This window comes from Mytilus trossulus, chromosome 5, assembly GCF_036588685.1.
Source record: "Mytilus trossulus isolate FHL-02 chromosome 5, PNRI_Mtr1.1.1.hap1, whole genome shotgun sequence".
NCBI lineage: Eukaryota > Metazoa > Mollusca > Bivalvia > Mytilida > Mytilidae > Mytilus > Mytilus trossulus.
Window position 1 is genome coordinate 66,041,042 of NC_086377.1, and position 24,394 is coordinate 66,065,435.

Here is a 24,394-nt window from a genome sequence, read left to right on the forward strand (position 1 = left end):
GATTTTATAAGATTACAAACGGCTTTTAATTATCAATGTAAAAGATTGATAAAAAGAAAAATGGGGGTCAATGTGCAAATTGTTTAAAGGCATTTCAATGGCTAAAACAAGAGAATTTCGAAAATCATACAAAAATTCCAAAACATGACCAGAAAACATCCTCAAGCTGGTGTATATTATAATTTTAAGGGGTACATGACAGTTTGGCATGTTTCATATGATCCGAATTCTAAATTCATGGTTCATTGGTCAATATAAGGTGTTGTATTTTGGTCTGTTTTGTATGTACAGAACTATACAATAGATATATATATGGTGGATAAAAAGATTGCATGTAAGGTGTACATGGCTGACTTCCAGGTATAATAATACCTTGACCTTTTCATCATAGTTCTTTGGTCAATGTTAAGTTTAATATTTTAGTATGGTTTTGCAATTGCTATAATCATTATGTCAAGTGTATTGAATTAAATGTAAGGTGTCCATATCTACCTGACATAATTTATCTGACTTTAACCTTATTGTAGTGCGTCTTTGGAATGTTAAATTGTGTGATACTTGTAGTAAAACCTTTATCTTTTTTCCTTTCAACATCAATGTTATAGCGAGACACATGCAAGTGCACACTAAATTCTAATTTTGGTACATGACTGTCATTAAAATACTCCGGGCTTGGTCTTTTCTTCAGGTATTTATTAATAAAGAAGAAACTCGAATTTTTATCCCCATCCATGCATCAGTTGACTTTCAGTTGTGTTTGGCTATTCTGTCTATGAGTCTAATTATCATTAACACAGCTCTAGTATTCTACTATTGAAAAGTAAAATCACAAAAAAAACTGACCTCGGAGGAACATTTTAAAAGGAAAGTTCCTAATCAGAAGACAAAATGAAAAACTCAAATACATCCAACAAGAGATTAACAGCTCTTATATTACTGACTTGGTACAGGCATTTTCTTATGTAGAAAATGGTGGATTAAATCTGGGTTTAAAGCTAGCTAAAACTGTAACTTGGCATTGTTTGGTTCTAATGGTTATACATACTGAAGGTGATTTTAATTCAAATTCAAAGCAGGATAACATAAAACAAATACATACAATCTTGTATAAAATGAAAGGCCAAAATCAATTTCAAGCACATTTTGCTACATGAATGGTTGAAACTCAATAATGACAAAAGTTAAAATCTTTAAACTAAAACTAGACTTGACCGTCGTTTACTCACTGTAGACAACATATCTTAATTCGAAAATATTTCGTAAAAGTATAATCAAGTTATTGCAAAGACAGTGTTTGTCAGCCGACCACCCGCCTGTCAACTTTATAGTATAAGATTTATTTTCTTTGGAATTCCAGTGTCTTTTATCACAAGTAAAACTACCAAACACTAGAAGATAAATTGATTTTGATATCAGATATAATTCGATTCAAAACATAAATTCAAATTTTAAATCTTATAAACAAAAGCTGTTTCATAATCTGTATTTCTATCTTCACTTATTTTAGTAGACACTATCATCATTCCTGTTTCTTTGTTTATGTCTATTCCATAAGGATGCTTGATTCCATCATCTTCTGATAGTATGGTCTTACAGATTTTACCATGTGGAGATACTACCACGACACTGTTTTTTTTAGAAGAAGCTATATAAACAAAGCCCTTTTTGTCTAATGTAATTCCTACTGGGTTGTCAATATCCTGGTGCTGATATATCCACAGAGTTTCTCTACTATTATAGCAACAGACTTTATTTTTTGAGAAATTTGAACCATAGATATTTCCTTGGAATAATGAAATATTCCCAACGTTTTCCTTTACGTAAAAGGATGTATGCGACCCGTCATTCAGATTCACTCTAGTAATCTGGTTGCAATCACTGATGAACAAAGTTTCACCAATACTTGCTACTCCATTACAAACATGTGAAATTTTGAATGTTTGAATAATTTTGTTCTTTTCTATATCCACCAGTTTTATCTGATGGGCTGTTCCTAAAGTGACAGCTACTGTATTATTTCTGACAAAGCAGGCATCAAATGGAACTTGTTTGAATGTAACTACTATTCTGATGAAGATCCCACCACTACTGAACAGCAGTAGTTGTCCTTTGTTGCTATCAAGTATAATACATTTACCATCAGACAATATACAACATGCATATATACTTAAAGTCCTCATATCTTTGGGAATCGTCAATCTGGTCAACAAGGATGGCTTTATTTCTTCAAATCCCGGAACTTTTGAAATCAAATGCTGGGCTTGATCTTTTCTTCCAGCCTTTATTTGGAGGGTAGAGGAGGTGGTATTGATAGCGATTTCTCCAAAGGATTTGATATCGAATAAAAGTGATTGAAGACCAGATGAAATGATAACCTCGAGATTCTTTTCAATGAAATTGTCTCCACTTTGTAAATCGTCTATATATTTCGCCGTTTGTGATGTAGTTTTCTCAATTTCTCTAAGACCAATATATATCTGTAGCTCTGTTGCATATTGTGTCATTTTGGTAAACTGGCTCTGCATTTGGTTAATCTGAATAGTTCGTTGTTCCATTTCCTGCACAAGAGTGGCCATGTTTAATGTGAGCTTTGAATGTTTAGACTCTAAGTCAATAAGAATGTCCTGCTCTAATTTGTCTAAGTAATCATTGATCGACTTCCTCATATACTTGATTTCATCAACGGCTTTAGTTTTCTTGGTATTGATGGCATTGATCCTGGTTTTCATGTATTTTATGGTTGTATCTAAGTTTTCCTTCAAATCCTTCAAATCCTTTTCAAAAATTTGAACTGATGCAGATGATTTTACTTGTTTCAGGACGTCAGACAAGGCTTTCAGATCTTGACATTTCTGGTGTTTATCACTGACACATTGGACACAGCAGGGACAGGCATGGAAAGAACAATACAATTCAAATTTCTTCTTGTGGTCTTTGCACTGACTGCTTATTTCTTGGATGAATGCAGGTAACTTATGATAGTCTTCAGATGACAGAGTTTTATGGTTCTTAGAAAGTCTTGACTTGCTGTGAGGTTTTGCACAGTCTTCACAAAACAAAACCTCACATTCTGTGCACCATGTGACTGCTCTGTTTGATAACCCATCATCATGGCAAATTGTACAAAAGTTGTTGACTGATGAGGCCATAACTTTATATATTTATCGCTGAAATATATGAAAAAACTCTCTAAAATAAAACTGTACATCTAAACATAAAATAGATATAAAAAATAATGCTGTAGGATAATTAAATACTAGTAATATCATGCTTTTTCAAAGGATGCATTATGTCCAGATATGGAAGTACAAATACACATAATAACACCTATTTAAATATTCACAATTATATCAGACAAGTGAAATGTTTAATCCTCCATTTTTCTGTATAAGGAAATGCCTATACCACGTCAGAAATATGACAGGAATTGTCCTTTTGTTTAATTTGTGTGAGCTTTTGATTTTTAGGTCTTTCCACTTTTCTGTGGAAAGCCCTATTGTATTTCTTCTGATAATTACTAGGTCCTTCCACTTTCCTATGGAAAAACCAATTGTATTTGTTCTGATTATTATTATTAGGTCTTTCCACTTTTCTGTGGAAAGGCTTATTGTATTTGTTCTGATTATTATTATGTCACCCGATCGACAATGTGGGGTGACATATTGCTTTTCCTCTGTTTCTGTATTATTATGTCACCCGATCGACAATGTCGGGTGACATATTGCTATTCCTCTGTTTCTTTTTCCCTGTTATTATTTTTCTTCAACATAATTTTGTCCGCCCGTTTCCTAGGAACCAAAGGAACCAATCTAAATGATAGTTCACTATAACAAAGAACCCTGACTCTCGAGCAGTGCAACTTTGGAACTAAAAAAAGGCTGCCGATACCATGGAAACAGAACAAATGTGAAAAAATCCATTTTTTGGTTTTAATGAATTATTTGGATTATCTTAAACTCAGAATCATTATATTTTGATACAATGTAGGTGCCCAATATATACTGATTTCGGAGGATTTTTGCAATCATTGGAACTACTATGTTGCCATGGAAACTACACCAAAAGTATCAAAAATATGGAAATGGTCCAAATTTTTGGAAACTTTACAGTAATGATGAGCAACATTGGTTGATGTGGAATTTGGCGTTAGAATTTCAAAAATGTCTGCCGTTACCATGGAAACAATGCAAAACAGGTCAAAATGGTTTAAAAACCTTAAAGTGCCCTTTACTTTCTTAAAATGGTAGGTCAAATTGATCAAAACTGTGATGGTATGGTCCCTCCTATGTACCAATGTGGTATATGTCATTAAGTTTTGGAAAGGGTCTCTGTTGCCAAAGGAACCAATCAAATGTCAAAAATTTCAAAATGCTCCAAAATTGATGAAACTTAATAAGATTGTTGACTGTCAAGTCTGCATGAGACTTATTAAGTTGGAATTTCCAAAATGGCCACCGTTGCCATGTAAACTGCAAAAATGTCAAATATTTTCAAATGCTCCAAACTTAATGAAACTGAACATTAATGTAAACTGGCATGTATAGAAAAGACTTTCGAATTTGAAACAATCAAAATGGCTGCCGTTACCATGAAAACAGCAAAAATATCATGTTTTTAAAATGATCTAAATGTACTTAAAATTAACAGAAAAATGTATAGCCATGCAAATATGTGCATTCACTGTTAAAAGTTTTTGAAATGGCTGCCGGTTAGTGGCAATTGGGGGAAGGGTGACATCCGCTATTGCTTGCAATAGCAATTCTAGTTATGTCACCCGATCGACAATGTCGGGTGACATATTGCTTTTCCTCTGTTTCTTTTATTTTTCTTACACCTAATTTTGTCCGCCCGCTTTCTCAATGCCAAAGGAACCAATCTGAATGATGGTGCACTATAACAAGGAACCCTGACTTTCCAGTTGCAGAGCAACTTTGGAACTAAAAAATGGCTGCCATCATCATGGAAACCGAAAAAAAGTGAAAAAATATAATTTTGGAGTTAGGTGAATTATTTGAGAATGCTTAAGCTTAAAATCTTTAGATTTTAATACAATGTAGGTGCCCACTATATACTGCTTTGGGATGATTTTAGCAATCATTGGATCTGCTATGTTGCCATGGATACTACACCAAAAATTTCCAAAATGTGGAAATGCTCTAAATTTTATAAAACTTCACAGTAACGATGAGCAGCATTGGTATTGGTGGAATTTGGCGTTGGAATTTCGAAAATGTCTGCCGTTACCATGGAAACAATGCAAAACAGGTCAAAATGCTCCAAAAACTTCAGGGTTTGGTGAATAATTTTGGTATGCCTTAATTTAGAATAATCTAATTTTCATACAATATAGTTTTCAACTATATACAGGTTTTGAATGATTTTGACAATCATTGGAACTACAATGTTACCATGGATACAGCAGCAGAAATTGCAAAAAATTCAAAATGCTCTAAACTTAATGAAACTTCCCAATGATGTTGACTGTCATGTGTTGAAGCAGAATTTGAAGTTGGAATTTCCAAAATGGCTGCCGTTGCCATGGAAACATAAACAATTTCAAAATTTTCAAAATGCTTCAAATGTTCTGAAAATTTGTAGAAAGATGAATTACCATGCATATATGTGCATTCACTGTTAAAAATTTTGAAATGCCTGCCGCTTAGTGGCAATGGGGGGAAGGGTGGCATCCGCTATTGCTTGCAATAGCAATTCTAGTTATGTCACCCGATCGACAATGTCGGGTGACATATTGCTTTTCCTCTGTTTCTTTTTCCCTATTCTTATTATTATTTTTCTTCCACCTACTTTTGTCCGGCAGTTTTCTCAGAGCCAATGGAACCAATCTTAATGATAGTTCACTATAACAAGGACCACTGACTTTAGAGTTGCAGTGCAACTTTGGAACTTTAAAATGGCTGCCGTTACCATGGAAACAGCAAAAATGTGAAAAAAAATCAAAATTGCAAATACATTCAATCTTTCATTATAAGACCCAACCTAATGAAACTTTATTGGAATGTTGCCTGAGATGCCAAGATGTGTTGACCATATTAATACATTCCAAAATGGCTGCCATTAGCATGGAAACTGGATACACATTTACCATTAGACCCTACGGGTAATTCTTAAAAGTAGCATTTACTCCCTTATAATGGTAGGTCAAATCCATTGAAACTTTTATGGTATGTTCCCTCCCATGAACCAGTGTTGCATCTGTCATTAAAATTTTGAAATTGTCTCTGTTACCATAGAAACACCAGCCAAAATGTCAAAAATTTCAAAAATTTCATAATGCTTCAAAATTGATGAAACTTATTATGATTGTTGACTGACAAGCCTGGATGAGACTTTTGAAGTTTGAATTTCCAAAATGGCCACCGTTGCCAAGGAAACTTCAAAAAAGTCAAATATTTTCAAAATTCTCAAAATTTAATGAAACTTAATATTATTGTTAACTGACATGCATAGATAAGACTATTGACTTTGGAATTTTCAAAATGGCTGTCGTTGCCATGAAAACAGTAGAAATGTGAAATTTTTAACAATGCTCTAAATGTACAGAGAATTCACAGAAAGATATAACGCAATTCATAGATCTGCATTCACTGTTAAATTGTTGTGAAATGGCTGCGGCTTAGTGGCAATGGGGGGAAGGGTGACATCCGCTATTGCTTGCAATAGCAATTCTAGTTATTATTATTGTTCCACCTATTTTGTCCGGCGGTTTTCTCGGATCCAATGGAACCAATCAATATGATAGTCAACTTTAATGAGGAACACAAAATTCCGGGTTGCAGTAGGTCTTAAGACCTTTATAAATGGCTACATTTACCATGGAAACGGAACAAGTGTGAAAAATTCCAGTTTTTTGTTTTGGTGAAATATTTGGAGATGCTTAAACTTAGAATCATTTTATACCTATAACTTTCAGAACAATAGAAGTCTCCTTGAACACTGACAAGTCTAATATACCATACCAATAAAACAGTAGATGTCTTCTTAAGCACACTAACAAGTCTCCTATACCATACCACAAGGAACAATAGATGTCTCCTAATAAATGCTACCAATTTGTATATACCATACCACATACAAATGTAAATGTCTTTAAAGTACATACATAAGTCTCAAGTACCATACCACATAGAACAAGTAGAAATCTCCGCCTAAAACCTAACAAGTCTCATATACCATACCACAAGAACAGTTGATGTGTCCTTATAGAGAATAACTAGTCTCATGCATCATACCACATTTATCTATACTTCTATAGATGCTTAGAGTAGAAAAGGAAATGTTCAACTAGGATGGAACATATATCTTGCCGTACTGGATACTTGATATCATACGCAAAACTTTAAAATAACTATTCTAATTTTATTAACAAACTAATGTACTAAAACACTATTGTATACACAGTATACTAAAATCATATTCACAATCATTTCTACATCTTTTATACTAAATACATATGAAAATAATAATAAATGTATCATTTGGCTTTCTAGGGGGCTACTCGTTAAAACTTACAATAAAACAAATAAAAATAACCATATGAAAAACACTACCTACTCAAATTTTTTTTTTTAATTAATCAAAAAGTAAATTGTCTTAATTATGCAATTTAAGAACCTACAGTAGAGCCCTGACAGGTGAAAAATTAATTTAAGAAACCTGACTGGTAGAGCCCAAACAGGTATAAATTTGAAAAATGAGAATATCTGCGGCAGATCCCAGCAGGTACTTTTAGAACCTGAATGGTAGAGCCCAAACAGGTATAAATTTGAAAAATGAGAATATCTGCGGTAGATCCCAACAGGTACTTTTAGAACCTGAATGGTAGAGCCCAGACAAGTATGAATTTTGAAAACTGAGAATTCCTGCGGTAGATCCCAACAGGTAATTTTAGAACCTGAGTGGTAGAGCCCAGACAAGTATGAATTTTGAAAACTGAGAATTCCTGCTGTAGATCCCAACAGGTACTTTTAGAACCTGAATGGTAGAGCCCAGACAAGTATGAATTTTGAAAACTGAGAATTCCTGCGGTAGATTCCAACAGGTACAAAAAATAACTTAATTATCACCCTTAAATAAAACAAAGCCTTAATAAATTATAAAATGTATTAATGAAATGGGGGAAAATAATTTCCCTGAAATTAAGTAGGCCAAATTGAAACGAGTAGCATGAGTGAAAGCCCCCAAGAATTAATTATATACACCAAAAATATCAATAATATCAAAATGCTCCAAATTTTTTGAAACTTCACAGTAACGATGAGCAACATTGGAAGATGTGCAAATTGGTGTTTGAATTTCCAAAATGTCTGCCGTTACCATGGAAACAATGCAAAACAGGTCAAAATGGTCCAAAAACCTAAAAGTGGCATTTACTTTCTTAAAATGGTAGGTCAAATTGATTGAAACTTTGATGGTATGGTCCCTCCCACGTACCAATGTACCATATGCCATTAAATTTTGAGAATGGTCTCTGTTGCCATAGGAACCAATCAAAATGTCAAAAATTTCAAAAATTTTCAAAATGCTTCAAAATTAATAAGATAATCTTTATTTGTCATATAAGTAACATTATACTTGTGACATAAACAAAAGTAACAACAACAATAAAATAACTGAGTTGAACACACACATATCTATATATATACAAGTAAAACTAACTAAGAGTCCCCTGTCCTCAGCTCTAAAGACTGTTTTATAAAGGAACCTGTTTTTTTCACTTGGTTTATATTAGAAGGATTTAGTAGAATTACTAGTTTTTGTGTATCAGATAGATTTGGAAACATAAGATTATCTATTGCCATGTCATTACAAAGTTTTATACGTAAAACGTTATTAATTTGACAGTGGAGGAGAAAGTGATTTTCATCTTCTAAGGTATTAATGAAACTTCATAGGATTTTTTACTGGCAAGTCTGCATGAGACTGTTGAAGTTGGAATTTTCAAAATGGCCACAGTTGCCATGGAAACTGCAAAAATGTCAAAAATTTTCTTAGTGCTCCAAACTTTATGAAAATTAATAGTATTGTAAACTGGCATGTAAAGATGTGACTTTTGACTTTGGAATTTTCAAAATGGCTGCCGTTGTCATGGAAACAGCAAAAATGTGAAATTTTTCTAAAATGTTCTGAATGTACTGAAAATGTAGAGAAAGATGTAGTGCCATGCATATATGTGCATTTACTGTTAAACAATTTTGAAATGGCTGCCACTTAGTGGCAATAGGGGGAGGGTGACATGCGCTATTGCCTGCAATAGCAATTCTAGTTATCATTATTATTTTTTGTTCCGCCGAATTTTGTTCTTGCGATATATATTTGATCGGCAATATTTCGCTAAGATATTTCATATATTTTATCTAACAGTGTTTTCGACAAATTTCTATTTCTAACTTGTTCGTTACATCATCAGAAATATTTGGCCAATTTGGATCGAAGCGATTTGATGAAATTTTATAGGAGTCATCTTCCTTTACCAAATAAATTTGTCGGTATGTTTTTTTTAACTCATAAACCAATAACCGCATAACCCTGGTATGTTTTTATTTTAGGCCCCTGGGTCCTAACTTAAAAAATGAGGTCAAGGCCAAAGGTCAAGGTCAAGTTCTCAATATTGAATTTTCCTCATTTTGGCATTTTCTCCAACACCTTAAATGATATAAATAAAAGAACAAGTGCAAAATGTTTGCATTATTGTAATGAATATATGTTACATATGGTCTGAAACAAATTAATGGCATCTTATAGGAGTTAGTGCCCCTGAAATGTGTAATTATCAGGTTTCTTCTACCATAACTTACGCCCATAGACTACCCAACTCTATACACATAACACTAATAAAAACCAAACTAAAGTTCAAATTGAATACCCACCGCAGTGCCATGTGCTGATTTTAATTGCACAATTTGATACATAATATTATGTCGACAAAATATATTCAGTAATTGACAATTAATACTGAAATCAAAAAATTAAATATAACATCAAAAAAATTCACATGAGCAAGATAAAAATTTAACTGGGAAAATACGTCTAATCGAGTCGGCCCTGTCGTGCTGAATGGTTATATCCAATGAAGCCGCGGGAATACAAATAATGGTCTATAGGCACACAACTAAAAGAAATAATTTCGATTTAATTCAGTTTCTTCAAACGGTTGAAATTACCTTTATTGATTATTCATTCAACTTGGTTCTTTATAGAGCCATTTGACCTGGAAACAAAAAGCTTGGCGACATATGACGTTGAAAAATGACAACCGGAAGTGACCTTGAGAAAACTAGAAGTAGCTATTTTTGGACTTTTTTCATAAAAAGGTTCTCGGAATTCATATTTTTTTTAAAATTTGAATACATTAAGTTATCACAAAAGTCTACAAGTGACTTTCAATTAACCGGAAGTGGCCAATTATCTCCTGATTTACAGGCAAAAGTATAAAGAAACTATATATTTTTGGAATCAGAGTGGAATAAGCAATCATATGAGTCCGGAACTGATATTTACTTCATCGGAAGTAGCACATTATCTCCATTATTTCACTCTAAAGTATATAATAACCACTTATTCTTCGCATCAGTATAAAGAAACGATGCCAATTTCAACTTTGAGTAAGCAGGAACTAGCTTCTTCTCAATAACATTGAAAATTGATGTGGACAGACCTTCAATTGTTCTCTAAACAATTGGTTTTTAAATATTAATTTCATTTTTTCCCTGCCTAATTTTGAAATTTTTGTTTTGCAATATGTCGCTTCGATATTTCTTATATTGCATAGTACAATTTATTCGCTTTTAAATTTCACCCTGTTTAGAAGAACAATTTTCTTTGTAAGAGTTATCTCCCTATTAAATGTTTATCAAATGTGTGCATCTCCTTCGTAACAAAAAAAGATATCGACAAATAAAATTGAGAATGGAAATGGGGAATGTGTCAAAGAGACAACAACCCGACCAAATAAAAAAACAACAGCAGAAGGTCACCAACAGGTCTTCAATGTAGCGAGAAATTCCCGCACCCGGAGGCCTCCTTCAGCTGTCCCCTAAACAAATATATACTAGTTCAGTGATAATGAACGCCATACTAATTTCCAAATTGTACACAAGAAACTAAACTTAAAATAATACAAGACTAACAAAGGCCAGAGGCTCCTGACTTGGGACGTTCTTTTCACAAATTGTTCGTTACATCCTCTGGAATTTTTGGCTAATTGTATCGAAGTGATTTGATGGAATTGTATCGGAGATGTTTACCTTTACACAATAAATTTGTCGGTATGTTTTTTTAACTCATAAACTGTTGACTGTGTAACCCTGTAATGTTTTTATTTGAGGCATTATATAGATATTACTCTGAAGTAAATAATAACACTTATTCTTCGCATCAGTATAAAAAAACTTATGATTTTAAGACCTTTAATTGTTCTCGGAACAATTGATGTTTAATTATGTCTATCCACTTTTCTGTGGAAAACCCTATGGTATTTGTTCTAATTATATTTTTTTTTGTTTTTTCTTCCGCCTAGTTTTGTTCTTGCGATAAATATTTGTTTCGAAATATGTCCCTTAGATATTTCTCATAATGTATCATATAGTTCATGTGCTTTTAAATTTCACCCTGCTAAGACGAACACCTTTCTTTGTAAGAGTTATATCCCCGAACACTGTTTTACTTGTGACTACATCTCCTCCGTTACGGTAAAACAAAGCGACAAATTTGTTTTATAATATTGTTCATTATATCCTTGGCATTTGTCCCATTTGATCGAAGCGATATGAACACTCCATATGAGAGTTATTTCCCCTTATGCATGTGATATAAGTGAAAGGCATTTCTATTTTGTAAACCATAAGTGATAGAAACCTAGGATCTTTTGATTTGAGGTTCTTGATCCAAAAATAAGAAAATTAGGTCAAGGTCAGATGTCTAGGTCAAGGTCATATTTTAAATTTTGAGATTGGCTTATTTTCATTTCTTTTTAAAAACCGTATAAGATATCGACAACATATTTTTACTAAATTGTAAGTTGCGATATGTCAACACATCTATTTTGGTTGAAAGTGTACGCTTATATTAAATTGGAGTTTTCTTCCCTCTTATATAAAAAAAAATAGGCAAATAGTGATATAACTCATTAACCATATATAATTAGGACCTTTGGGCATTTGATTTGAAGCCCTTGTGTTTTATGACCTTGAAATTGAAATCAAGGTCATAGGTTAAATTGAAGTTCTAGAGTTTGACCTTTGCTTTTACCTCATATGAATACATGATAAAGCAATGGGACTTTTGCATTACGTTGCGACACTTGACCATGGAAAAGCCAACCTGAAGCGACCTTGTGTAAACCGAAAGTAGCTACTTTTTTGTACTTATTTAATGTAAAACTATATTGAACATTATTTTTTTTAATCAGTATCAAGTAAACTGTAAAATAAAACCGGATGTGACATATTTCAAACCGGAAGTAACAATTTATCTCCCTTACTTAGAACAAAATGTATAAAAACCATATATACACCTGGAAAAAAGTATTGCAACACCTGATTTTTTTCATTAGACAAATTTCAAACCTTACGTGTACCAATAGTTTCTAAAATATGGTTATATGTTCATAGTTTTGGGGTGAATTGTTTTTTTGTTTAAAGGTGATAGACATGGTGAACACTGAAAAGGTCAAATTTAATAATACAAAATTTTATTTAAAAAAAGACACAATTTTTTAGCACATATGCACTGTTTACAACTATTGGTCTACGCGATTCCAATTCCAATCGGACAACTTCGAATTGATGTCAAACACACCCATGTTGGTCCATTTTGTCAATTTAAACCGGAAATTTCAATATTTTGTATAACTTCCGTTCACACGGATCACTGCGTCCAGCCGCCTTCTCATACCACCACATAACCGTCGTTTTTGTGTTTGTGTTAACTGTTGTTCATGGTGCAGTGCATTGTCCAATTCTGCAAGATTTTGCACAGGAGGTGTCATTTTTCGCACTTCTCGACCGACGATATCCCAAATGTGCTCTATCGGGTATAAATCTGGAATACATGCTGGCCAGCGCAATGTCTCCACTGACTCGTCGTGAAGATACGCTGTTACAGTCCTTGATCGATGCGGTCGTGCATTATCGTCCATGAAAATGGGCCTTGTCCTCAACGGGTGATTGTCAAAATGCGGCAGTACACAGGATTTCCTGCTGGTATATTTGCCCTTTAAGGTTACCACGAACAGTTTTCAGGTCCAACTTGCAGTCATAAGACATTCATACCCACACCATTACGGAGCCACCACCGAAAGCGACTGTCTTAACAATGTTCCTTTCAGCATATGCGGTATTTGGCTATATGCCTTAACGACATTCCAGCTTCTCGCATCGCAATTATTTGCCATCTAACATCAGTAGAAAGTTGAGGAGGACCCATTTCATCAACTGTTGATAAGTTTTTCACAAACAAGCTAACATACAGCATACATTTTGACCCGTACCTTAAACTTGACTTTTGAAAGGTTTAAGTGACGGCAACGCACGGACAGATCAAGGGGAAATGCATGGGTGAAAACAATTAATTTAAGATCAATAAGAAGGAAAGGGGGTACTCTATCAGATAAATAAAAAAATTAAAAAAAAACAAAAAAAAACCAGTTTTTTATTTTCATTTTATATTTGGTGTTGCAATACTTTTTTCCAGGTGTATATTTTTGTAATCAGTGTACAATAAGCTATCATTTGACGATGGATATGACATTTCAAACTGAATTTTCATATATAGTTCTATATCAAAATTGATCTTTATTAAAATTATTCATTTTTTTTCTTCCGCCAAATTCCGCGGCATATTTGGTAGATTTTTTCATATTTGAGCTTGAATCAGATCGTGTTTAATGACTAAATCAGTTAAAATATTTCATATACATTAATTGATTCAAATGAAATAGACACTTAAGTGTTTAAAAAGAGGCCAACATCTTTCGCCAGATGAACCTGAAATTTTGGGCCAAAATCGGTCCTTACCAGACCTTCTCCTTTTATATGAGTTATCTACTTTTACGAAATAGATTTTTCGGTATGTTATTAACTCATAACCGGTTAACCGTATTACCCTGGAATGTTTTTTATTTGAGACCCCTAGGTTCTAACTTAGGAAATGGGGTTAATTTCAAGTTCTCAATTGAGACTTTTCCTTGTTTTTGCATTTTCTCCAACACTTTTAAAGATATGTATGAGTTGGGTGACATATGACCTTGAACAATGACAACCAGAAGTGACCTTGAGAAAAGTGGAAGTAGCCTTTTTGCACTTTTTTCTTTAAAAGGTTCTCGGAATCCATATATTTTGTGTAATTCATATAGCTTAACTTATCATAAATGACTAGAAGTAACTTTCGATCAACCGGAATTGGTCAATTATCTCCTGATTTACAAGCAAAAGTATATAGAAACTATATATTTTTGGAATCAGTGTGAGAGAAGCTCTGATATGAGATCGGAAGTGACATTTACTTCACCAGAAGTAGCACATTATCCCCCTTGATTTACTCTGAAGTAAATAATAACAACTTATTCTTTGCATCAGTATAAAGAAACTGATGGTTTGATGCCAATTTCAACATTGAGTAAACAGGAACTAGCGTATTTTCAATAATTTGAAAATTAATGTGGAAAGACATTCAATTGTTCTCTGAACAATTGGTTTTTAATTCGTTTTTTTTCTTCCGCCAAACTTTTATTTTCAGGCAAAAGCATATAGAAACTATAAATTTTTGGAATCAGTGTGAAAGAAGCTATCATATGAGACCGGAAGGGAGATCGAATTCACCGGAAGAGCACATTATTTCCCTCATTTCACTCAAAAGTATATCGAAACCATTTATTCATTGCATCAGTATAAAGAAACTAGCTTCCTTTCCAAATTTCTTTGATGTGGAAAGACTTTCAGTTGTTTTCAGAACAATTGGTTTTTATTTTTATTTATTTCTGAATCGATTTTTTCCTTGGAGTTCAGTATTAGTGTTTATGATTTCATACAGAACATATTTATCTGGGAATTAATAAACACTGTTTTACGGCTTTAACCTTTACATTCTTATAATCAGATGTGAAAATTAAGTGTGAAAAGAAGATCTCTCTCTCCCTCTTTGTTTGTCTTTTGTTGTGTATCATTTTACATTTAAAAAAAAAAATACATATACCAGACTGTTATAGTTTTTCCGTTTGAATTGTTTTACATTTGCCATTTGTGAGTCATTTACAGTTGACTGTTTGGAATGGGTTATACTCATTGTTAAAGTCCGTACAGTGACATGTAGTTGTTATCTTCTATGTTATTTGGTCTTTGGTGGAGTGTTGTCACATTGCAATAATACCATATCATCTTAGTTTTATATTAAAACTGTACAAAGAAAGACAATTGTAGGTGTCTATGCAGGAAATCGTGTGAACTATATTATTTCTTGTTCTATACAATCATCTTTTAAAAGATTGAAATCCTATAAATTAACTATGATTCTTTTTTAAAATTTTTGCCAACAACAAAGTAAATGGTATTTTTTTGAAAACATTCACAATCATTTGTTTGTTTCTAAATAATTAAAGGCCAGATAATTGATTTTCAGATTTTAAAAGGAATATAATATACTGGTTTGAGCAATTAAAAATGGTTTTCCCTTGCTATAATACAGCTCTCAGATTCATTGAATAAATAAAGTGTAATAATTAAGTTTGGTATATTTAAAAAGGACACATCTTTAATTGAACTAGGATACTTATGAATATTCAAAAGTTCTTCTCTTTTCAAATACATAAGTACTTAAGCCACCACACCCTTCTTTTATATTCTGCGTTGCAGATAATAAGAAAAAAAAGAGAAAATACGAGACTGACTGGAGATATTATATACACAATTTGTATTGTGTCCGAATGAGCAATAATTACCCATAAAGGGTAAATTCTCCAAATTCGTTTGATTTCAGTCAAGGTGAACTTTATCATGTTTCCACTTTCTGTTTTGATTAAACATTGATTAAACATTGATTGATCTTTTTATCATAAATGTTATGCACCTATTATGGACAGTTTAATAAAATATGAATTTTAAGTAACATAAATGAACAATTTGATTATTTGAACATTCTTACCATGAACATGTTGACGAAAAGGAATTCGCACAGGGAAGTAAAATGTCCAATATCGGGGACACTTCTGAAGAATTATTGATTTAAATTTAAATACTTGTCTGACCAGTTTAGTATTTTGTTTTGTGTACACGCAAATTTGACATGAATTAAATGTATTGATTAAATGTATGTTCTGTTCATTTGACAAAAGCACTATATAAACTTTCAAGTATCGTATTTCTTTATAAAAAAAAAATCTTTTTGTGCTTTAAATAAAGACAACGCTTTTTATTGTATAAAACACTTAAACAAATATTGAATTGAAATTAGTTTTAGTAAAAACAAGTGGGATTTTCAAGACGAGATGCGTGTAGTTCTTTTAGTGAGGTAAGAAATTACTATGATGGACTTTTGCCCGAGTTTAAAAAATTACGATTTTTTTTTAATATGAAATCAATGCGCAATTGGATTATTTAAATATTCTTACAATAAACATGCTAACAGAAAAGTATTTGAACAGGGAAAACTAATTCTGATATCTGGGACACTTATGTAGATGTATTGATTATAATTTAAAAAAATGTCTCAACAGTTTAATAGTTTGTTTTGTATCAACTCAAATAAGATATGTACTGATTAAACACGTTAAATTATGTACTTTTCAGAAAGTAAAAGCATTAACAATTATCTGTCTGTACATGAAACAACAACTTACACATTTTCAATGAATTTAACAATTAAAAGAACCTTTGACTTGGAATTTGTGTGTACATGTTTGGTTTGAAACGCGCGTCTGTCATTTCAAATTATAAGCCTGGTACCCTTGATAACTAATAAGTATAAACATGTCGGACTATCATTACATAACATGTAGCTTTTATTGTTGGATGAATTCGAAGAAATTACTAAATTAAATTTTATTTCATAATTCAGATAAAATATTTTTGAGACTAAAACGGGCGGATATAGAAATGACAATTTTATTTTTCAGACGAGAGTATCAAAAACATGTTAGAATTTCTCAAACAGCATAAGTTTCACGGAAGTGTAAGCACAAAAGCTGACAGACATAGCTGTGTACGTCTACGGGAAAATTCGTATATCCTTAGACAAACCAAAAGTTGTTATAGATAATGCATATTTTAAAGGTTTTTCTCGTCGTACTGAACTTCGGATAACCACAAGTTCTGGTGGAGGTTACAAACACTTGTCTTAGAAAAAAAACAGGACTGGGTTGCACAAACGTTATTTAAATTTAAGTGTCATTTAAATATACGTTAAACCTTAATTAAAATTAAGCAACCGTTATTCCTGTTGCACAAATGATTATTAGAGGTAATTAACACTTAAAGGTTACTTAAACTTAAATGTGGCAAAGGGGTAATTTTAAATATTTAGATATCGATAAAATATGGAAGACATGCTGCTTTTCGGCAACCTTGCTGGTAATATAAGGCCACCATTGGCACCTAGAAAGTATAGAGAAAGGCTTCTCACCCTAAATGATTTGACAGACAGGCAGCTTCGTTCCAGATATAGAATTGGGAGACAATCTATCCAAAGGATAACTGATATTGTTCGTGATGATATTACACACCCGACCCAGAGAAGTCACGCACTAAGCGCAGAAATGCAGGTACTAAATGTAGATTTAAAAATTCTTGTAAACATGGTTTTGAAAAACAAGCACATTCTCCAATGTTTGTTTCTATTTTTGTGTGTTTTACGAACATAACCATCATTTGCGACATCCTAGAATAAAATCAGCTACACAAGGTCATCTGCACACTGAGTATTAAATCCTTCCATAAATGCCGAAATCAAAAATATTTGTCAAACATTTCCCACCATAAACTTTGTTTACGTTTTTTCAAAGGGACGTAATACATTTTACGGGGTTCATTAAGGGATACACTTTCCTTTAAAATTAAACGTTATGTAAAGTCATTGGGGGAGGGTAGGGAAACCCGGAAACGGGTTATTATATCTATGAAATTCGTTACATATTCATGTGACATTAATAGTGATATCAAAGGGACACACTGTTAAAAAACAATAATTATTTTTAACACATAACTTCAACATGCACAACTTTATACCTACTAGCTTTGTTATTATTTTAGAAATAATACGAATTAATATGAAGTGGGGGCAGGACCTTTTTCGGACGTCAGGATCGGGTGTTTTTATGCTCGGGATTTCGGGATTGATCCTTTCGGGATCCTGGAATTCTTGTTTCGAATTTTAGGATGCCGGGATTTTAATTTTTTTAAATTCTGGACCTCGGGATTTCATTGGTTTAAGCCCGGGATTTCGCGATAAGGACATTCTATTAAGTATCAATATATATATATATGTATAGTAATTAATAATTAACAATTATTCATTTAATCGCTTAACTAAGAAACGTTCCTGCATGTTTAATCTTGAAAATATGAATATAGATATTAAAATACATATATTTTTGTATAAAGAGAATGTTTCGAACATCATACGGTTGTGTGCAAACGTGTCAAAATACGAAAAGGACCCGATACTTGTACCTTATTTCGGGGTTGAGGGTTAAATTCTTGCAATAAAATGCATGTATATAATTTTGAAATTTTGTATCTAAGCAGCATTTTTAGTCTATAATATATATGGGTTAATGAACTGTTAACACGTAAGTTTTACAAATAAACTCATCATAGAAAATGTTTTAACATGTGCTTGTTGCTTTGAGGTTATTTGCATCTGGTAGTTTCATGCAGGTCATAGAAGATACTGCGGGTATAGACAAATCAACAGTTAGTAGATGTGTTAACAAAGTATCAAAAGCCCTTGCTTCTAAATCTGACCAGTACATCAAATGGCCGTCAGAACAGAGGAAACGTGATATAAAGCAAGTTTTTTATGACAATGGATGATTCCCCGGAGTAATTGTTTGTATAGATGGCACCCATTTGAGAATTGCAGCACCCTCCAGCGATAAACCATCATTTGTCAACCGAAAGGGCTTTAATAGCATAAATGTGCAGGCCATTTGTGATAGTGAGGGTATTTATCAACATAAAATAATTTTTATTTTCCATTGATGCCACGCATATAGAACTATAAACATGCAGCCGCAATGAATACCTAACATTACTTTATCATTATTAGTTCCTAAAAAAAATGTCAATATTTTTTTAAGTATATAAAAATATCATCGAGTGAATCCCATAAAAAATCAAATTCATCTTGAATTAGTTAAATATTCAAACAGTTATAAGCATAGCAAAAAATCATGCAGATCGTTCGTCCATTTCACTGACAAATGCCAGAAAATAAACCCACTGCTTAACTTGACCGGTCAATTGTAATTTCGTGGACTTCTGGATGTTTGGCTGTTTGAGCGTTCCTGATAAAGTAAAATCCAGACCAGCGCTTACAAAGAAAATTCTATGAAAAGTATAAGTTCTAACAAAACATTTGAAAAGGCATTTCAAAACCTTTTAATGGTGTCATAAAATTCTCAATTCGGAATTTGCTACGAATTAAAATTATGTTGTTTTAAAAATCAATAAAAATCTAAGTTAGCTCTCAAAAATTATTTTTTTTGATTTAGTATTTCTTGATTTATATTATACAACTATTGTTTTCGTAGGTAAATTTACAAACATTGTAGCGAGGTGGTCTGGAAGTGTTCATGACAGTCATATCATGAGATGTTCACAAATATCTGAACATTTGGAGCAAGCTCATAAATGTGTAGAAGATGGATTAATACTCGGTGACAGCGGCTACGCATGTAGAGGTTTCCTGCTGACGCCTTATATCAGACCGACAGAGCCGTACCGCGAGAGATTTAATACAGCTCACACGCGCACAAGATGCTGCATTGAAAGAACCTTTGGGTGGTGGAAGAAAACGATTTTATTGCTTACACGCAGAATTAAGACTGCAACCAGAGAAAGTATGTACCTTGATTATGGCCTGTGCAGTTTTGCACAATCTTGCAATAGAGATGAGAGAACCGATGGAGGATCCTGACGATGAAGTTCAAATGTTTTGGAACATCAAAAAAGATTTCCAAGGACCAGACGAAGGACGTGTTGTGAGTGATCACATTGCCAAGACATTTTTTGCATAACAATTTTATTATATTGTACTAAAGCACATTAAAGAATAAAAAAATAATCACAGATAACATAAATGATTAAAATTGTACATCATTTTTTTCTTTGTTTTATTGTTCATACATTTAATGCATCAAGAGTTAGTAGGGCTTCGTTCTCTTGTATTTCCCACTGGTTCAGCCTTCTAATTTCAAGTTTAAGTTTTTCATTTTCCAGTTTTATTTTCTCTACCTCAAGTTTATTTTAAATTTTTCTTCCTGGACATCATATTGTTTCCTTGCTAGCATTTCCTGAGTTATAACATGTGAAGTCCTCGATGGGTTTTTCTTAGAGTATGGAGTGCTTGTGTATCTTGGTAAAGAAATTGCAGTAGCGGGAGTGCATGTAATAGTATCAGAGGTATCATTGTTTACTGACAAACAACTTTCTGGTTGAACTTCAACCTCACACGCTGAGAAAGATTCAACTGGAGATATATCTGGTGAAAAGATTGAGTCTGAAGTACCTGAAAATGTAAAGATTAAAACTGCATGAATTATACGGTATCGATTAGACATGAAGAGTGTAGTGTTTGAATATATTACAGAAAGAAAGTAAAATACTTAGTGTTTTAACCTGTCAAAAGATTTTATACTTTGTCCAATCTTCAATAAAATGTCAATTAAAATTTTGATATATATAAATATATTGAATTGCCGTCAGTAAAATTAAAACTAGATATATACATCATGGGCCATAGTTCATTCTGATTAAAATCACCGTTTATTTGTGTATATTGTGGTTTACAGGCAGGGGCGGATCCAGCCATTTAAAAACTAGAGGCTCTTAAGACCCTGTGTTGCTTACCTTGGTCTATGTGCATATAAAACAAAGGACACGGATGGATTCATGACAAAATTGTTTTTGGTGATGGTGATGTGTTTGTAGATATTACTTTACTGAACGTTCTTGCTACTTACAATTATCTCCATCTATAATGAACTTTGCCCATTAGTAACAGAGTAAATTTACAATAAATGTTGTTAAAAATTACCAATTTGAGCCCAACAACCGGAATCCAATTCATCTGAAAATTTCAACCTTTTAAGTATTAATTTCTGACTGCAAGATGTTTTGAGGAAGATGTACTGTATACGAATTCAATGTTCAATGATCAGAGTAAAGTATAATTGCTAATGAGAGAACTAACCAGCAAAGTTCGAATACATTAGATGTATGCACTGATGGGCAACCGTGCGGCCTTTAATAATGATGAGAGAGAGAAAAAAATATAATGCAAATGCCCCGACATGGAAAATATGAAGCAATACATTCAACTTAGGAAACTGATGTTGTTCAGCCTAATTGACAATAAAACAATGATTTAAGAAAATTGATTGAATGCACGACCTTTCGCAGTCTAAGCAACGATATGTTTGTTCTATGATATGACTATTATTTTTGACTCAGCAAAAAGGTAACTGCAAAATTACCAATTTTGTGTTGTAGCAATAAACTGATAATAATGGAGGGGGAGGACAGGGGTAAGGGAGACAGGGAGAAAGGGGGTAGGGGAAAGGAGAAAGGGGGTGGGAGAAAGGAGAAAGGAGAGGAAGGCTGGGAGAAAGGAGAAAAAGTTGGAGAAAGGAGAAAAAATAAAATATCTCTCCTTTTAAAAAATGATCTAATATTTCAAGAAAAAATATCTCAAAAGGAGATGTTTTATTCTAATGGGAGAAAGGAGAACGGGGGTAGGAGAAAGGAGAAGAGGGTGGGAGAAGGGGGAAGGGTACCCCCCTGTCCTCCCCCTTATAGTGACCAACATCTAAATTATGTGTTAATGTTTATTGCATAGATTTCTTTCTATTGGCATAAATATTTTCCAGGACTACATTATTTTGAACTATGGCTACACAAATGCTCCTTGAGTGACGAAAAGCATTAATATTTGGAAAAAAAAACATGATATATATATGCTCCATTTAATTTTTGCGTAGTAAAAAGGTGGGGTTGGAGGGGTCCTGATTCCGAATTCCCGAGCTTAAAGACACAAAATCCCGAGGTCCCGATTTTAAATAAACTTAATTCCCGACGATCCCAAATTAGAAAAAAAGAATTCCCGGATCCCGAAAGGGTCAATCCTGAAATCCCGAGCTTAAAAACACCCGATCCTAAAGACCCGATAAAGGTCCTATCCCCTCTCTAGTATGAAAATACTTTTAAAATAATAAAAAAAAAATCATTTATCTCAGAACAGGTCGATTGTTTCTTTTAAAACTCAATGTTTAAATAACGTTTACCCAAATTATTAATTGTGTTTATGCAAGAGATATACTAGTATATATATCACTTTATAAATGTTAGAAATGATACTAAATATTCAAGTAAAATAAAACAATCGATAGTGGTGTGCTTTAAAAACACCAACAATTGTACCTCATTACTTCTGTGTGACGTCATGATAAAAATTGAAACGCTAAAATACTTCAGTAAGAGGCATTAGTGCAGGAGAATTGAATTAAAAATAATAATATTTGTGAGAGTAAGAATATAGGGAAATATTGGATTATTACACAGAAACCGGTAAGGTTTTTTTTCTATTTCTGAAGTAAGCTAAAGTGAATATCCATTCGACTTTATTGACGGTTGCGAAATGTGATTGGTCACAGTCATATGGTTTCATTTTGACTTATAATTGAGAGGTCAGAGAATAAGAAATCGTAAATATTGAAAAATTAGTAAATAGCGAATGACGATATTCATTCCACAAGCAGTGTGTGAGCGTCCTTATATATACAATTAATTTTATTATTATACAAATGTAGACTACCCTTCAAAAAGGCCCCAAAATTTATTTTAGGAATTTGTTTACAAATATTGATCAGCTGATGCGTAGTTGAGAGAATTAGAATGTGTATTTCCTTTATTTTTAACTTTAAGAGCAATGCGATAAGAGAATTTAAAGAGAAAAGATTAAGCACCCTCAGAAGTTACAAGGATCACTGAAGATTCACAACCATTCAGGCCAACGAAACTGGAACAATCCTTCATCATTTCAACTATTTTCTCTGTTTCATTTGACATTGGTTTAGGTGCCGGCCCACCACCTGTTTGCTTTGAATATTTGTTTTTTTCAGCATACTGTGTTTTTGCCTTTGATTGCAAGTTCTGCCATTTGGTTTTAACTTCTTTGCCTGTACGACAGTGTAACCCAAGAGCATTGATTTGGCATGCTATGGTCTTCCAGACCCCGGTCTTCTGTGCATTTGTAATAGCGTTGGTCAATTTGCTTCTTATTATAGTTAAATTTTGTTCAACAAGTTGCCTGAGTAAAGAAATTTCTGATGAATTCCAGTTTGATGATCTTTTTTTTCTATCAGCGTCTACTTGGTTCTCCATTTTGATTCCGTACAAAATTCGCGAAAATGCACGTGAATAAGGGAACTGTTTCAGAACCTGTTAATTCTGGATTAAATAATACTGAAAATTGTTAAACAACTCTTAAGTAAGTGAAGGCCTAATTAAGCTTTGAGCAACGGATTTTAAACTGTTGTTGAACTAATTATTATTTAAGAACTTAAGTATCATTTATCTTTTAAATAACGTTTAACTTAAATGAAGTTTGTGCAACCCAGTCCACATCTCTAAACCTGAAAGTTCGGATACGGTACAAAAATGTATTTTTGTTCTGAGTCAAATTCGTGCGTTGATGATAAATAAATTACAGGGAGTTCAACCTCATCGTAATAACTATCATTTTGTAGTGATATAATCATTTGTTATCAGTATACTCTGGTTTGTTGCTATATATTATATTAATATTTGTATAACAGTTATATATGATTGTCATCCATTTATATATCAATCTATTCCACTATTCTAATGATAGTGCAATGCAAGTGCACGTTGGATACTCTTCTGCACTTATTCGGTTTTCTAATAAATTGGACTTGAGAAGGCGTTCATATTTTCTGCGTTTGTTGCAAAACGTTCTTGAGATTTTCTTCCGAATGCGTTTGCACAAATTTTTGATATTCTTAATTTGTTATTGATATATAATTTCTTACTGAGCAGACAAATTATTTGACAAAGTGTAAAATTCCAGTTTAATGATAGATTTCTCAATTGCTATATTGGTTTTAATTAGTAATTTTTCAGGGAAACATCATTTTTACTCCACAGGT

General features: G+C 32.8%; 2 protein-coding genes across 2 annotated transcripts; both read right to left on the reverse strand.

Moving 5' to 3' along the window:
• Positions 1-1,081: 1,081 nt before the first annotated feature.
• LOC134719811 (uncharacterized) lies at positions 1,082-16,251 on the reverse strand. The gene is made up of 2 exons (XM_063582766.1): positions 16,156-16,251; positions 1,082-3,167 (listed from the first exon to the last, which is right to left on the reverse strand). The coding sequence occupies exon 2, from the start codon at positions 3,147-3,149 to the stop codon at positions 1,449-1,451; it is 1,701 nt and encodes a 566-aa protein (XP_063438836.1). The 5' UTR covers positions 3,150-3,167; positions 16,156-16,251; the 3' UTR covers positions 1,082-1,448.
• Positions 16,252-20,458: 4,207 nt separating this feature from the next.
• On the reverse strand, positions 20,459-23,609 carry LOC134718216 (myb-related transcription factor, partner of profilin-like). The gene is made up of 2 exons (XM_063580709.1): positions 23,192-23,609; positions 20,459-20,736 (listed from the first exon to the last, which is right to left on the reverse strand). The coding sequence occupies exons 1-2, from the start codon at positions 23,607-23,609 to the stop codon at positions 20,459-20,461; spliced, it is 696 nt and encodes a 231-aa protein (XP_063436779.1).
• Positions 23,610-24,394: the final 785 nt, after the last annotated feature.

Coding starts and splice junctions, on each gene's coding strand:
- LOC134719811 (XM_063582766.1), bottom strand. CDS start 3,149: ATGGCCTCATCAGTCAACAACTTTTGTACAATTTGCCATGATGATGGG.
- LOC134718216 (XM_063580709.1), bottom strand. CDS start 23,609: ATGGAGAACCAAGTAGACGCTGATAGAAAAAAAAGATCATCAAACTGG. Junction 20,737..23,191: donor GATCCTTGTAACTTCTGAGG/GTGCTTAATCTT, acceptor TTACATTTTCAG/GTACTTCAGACTCAATCTTT.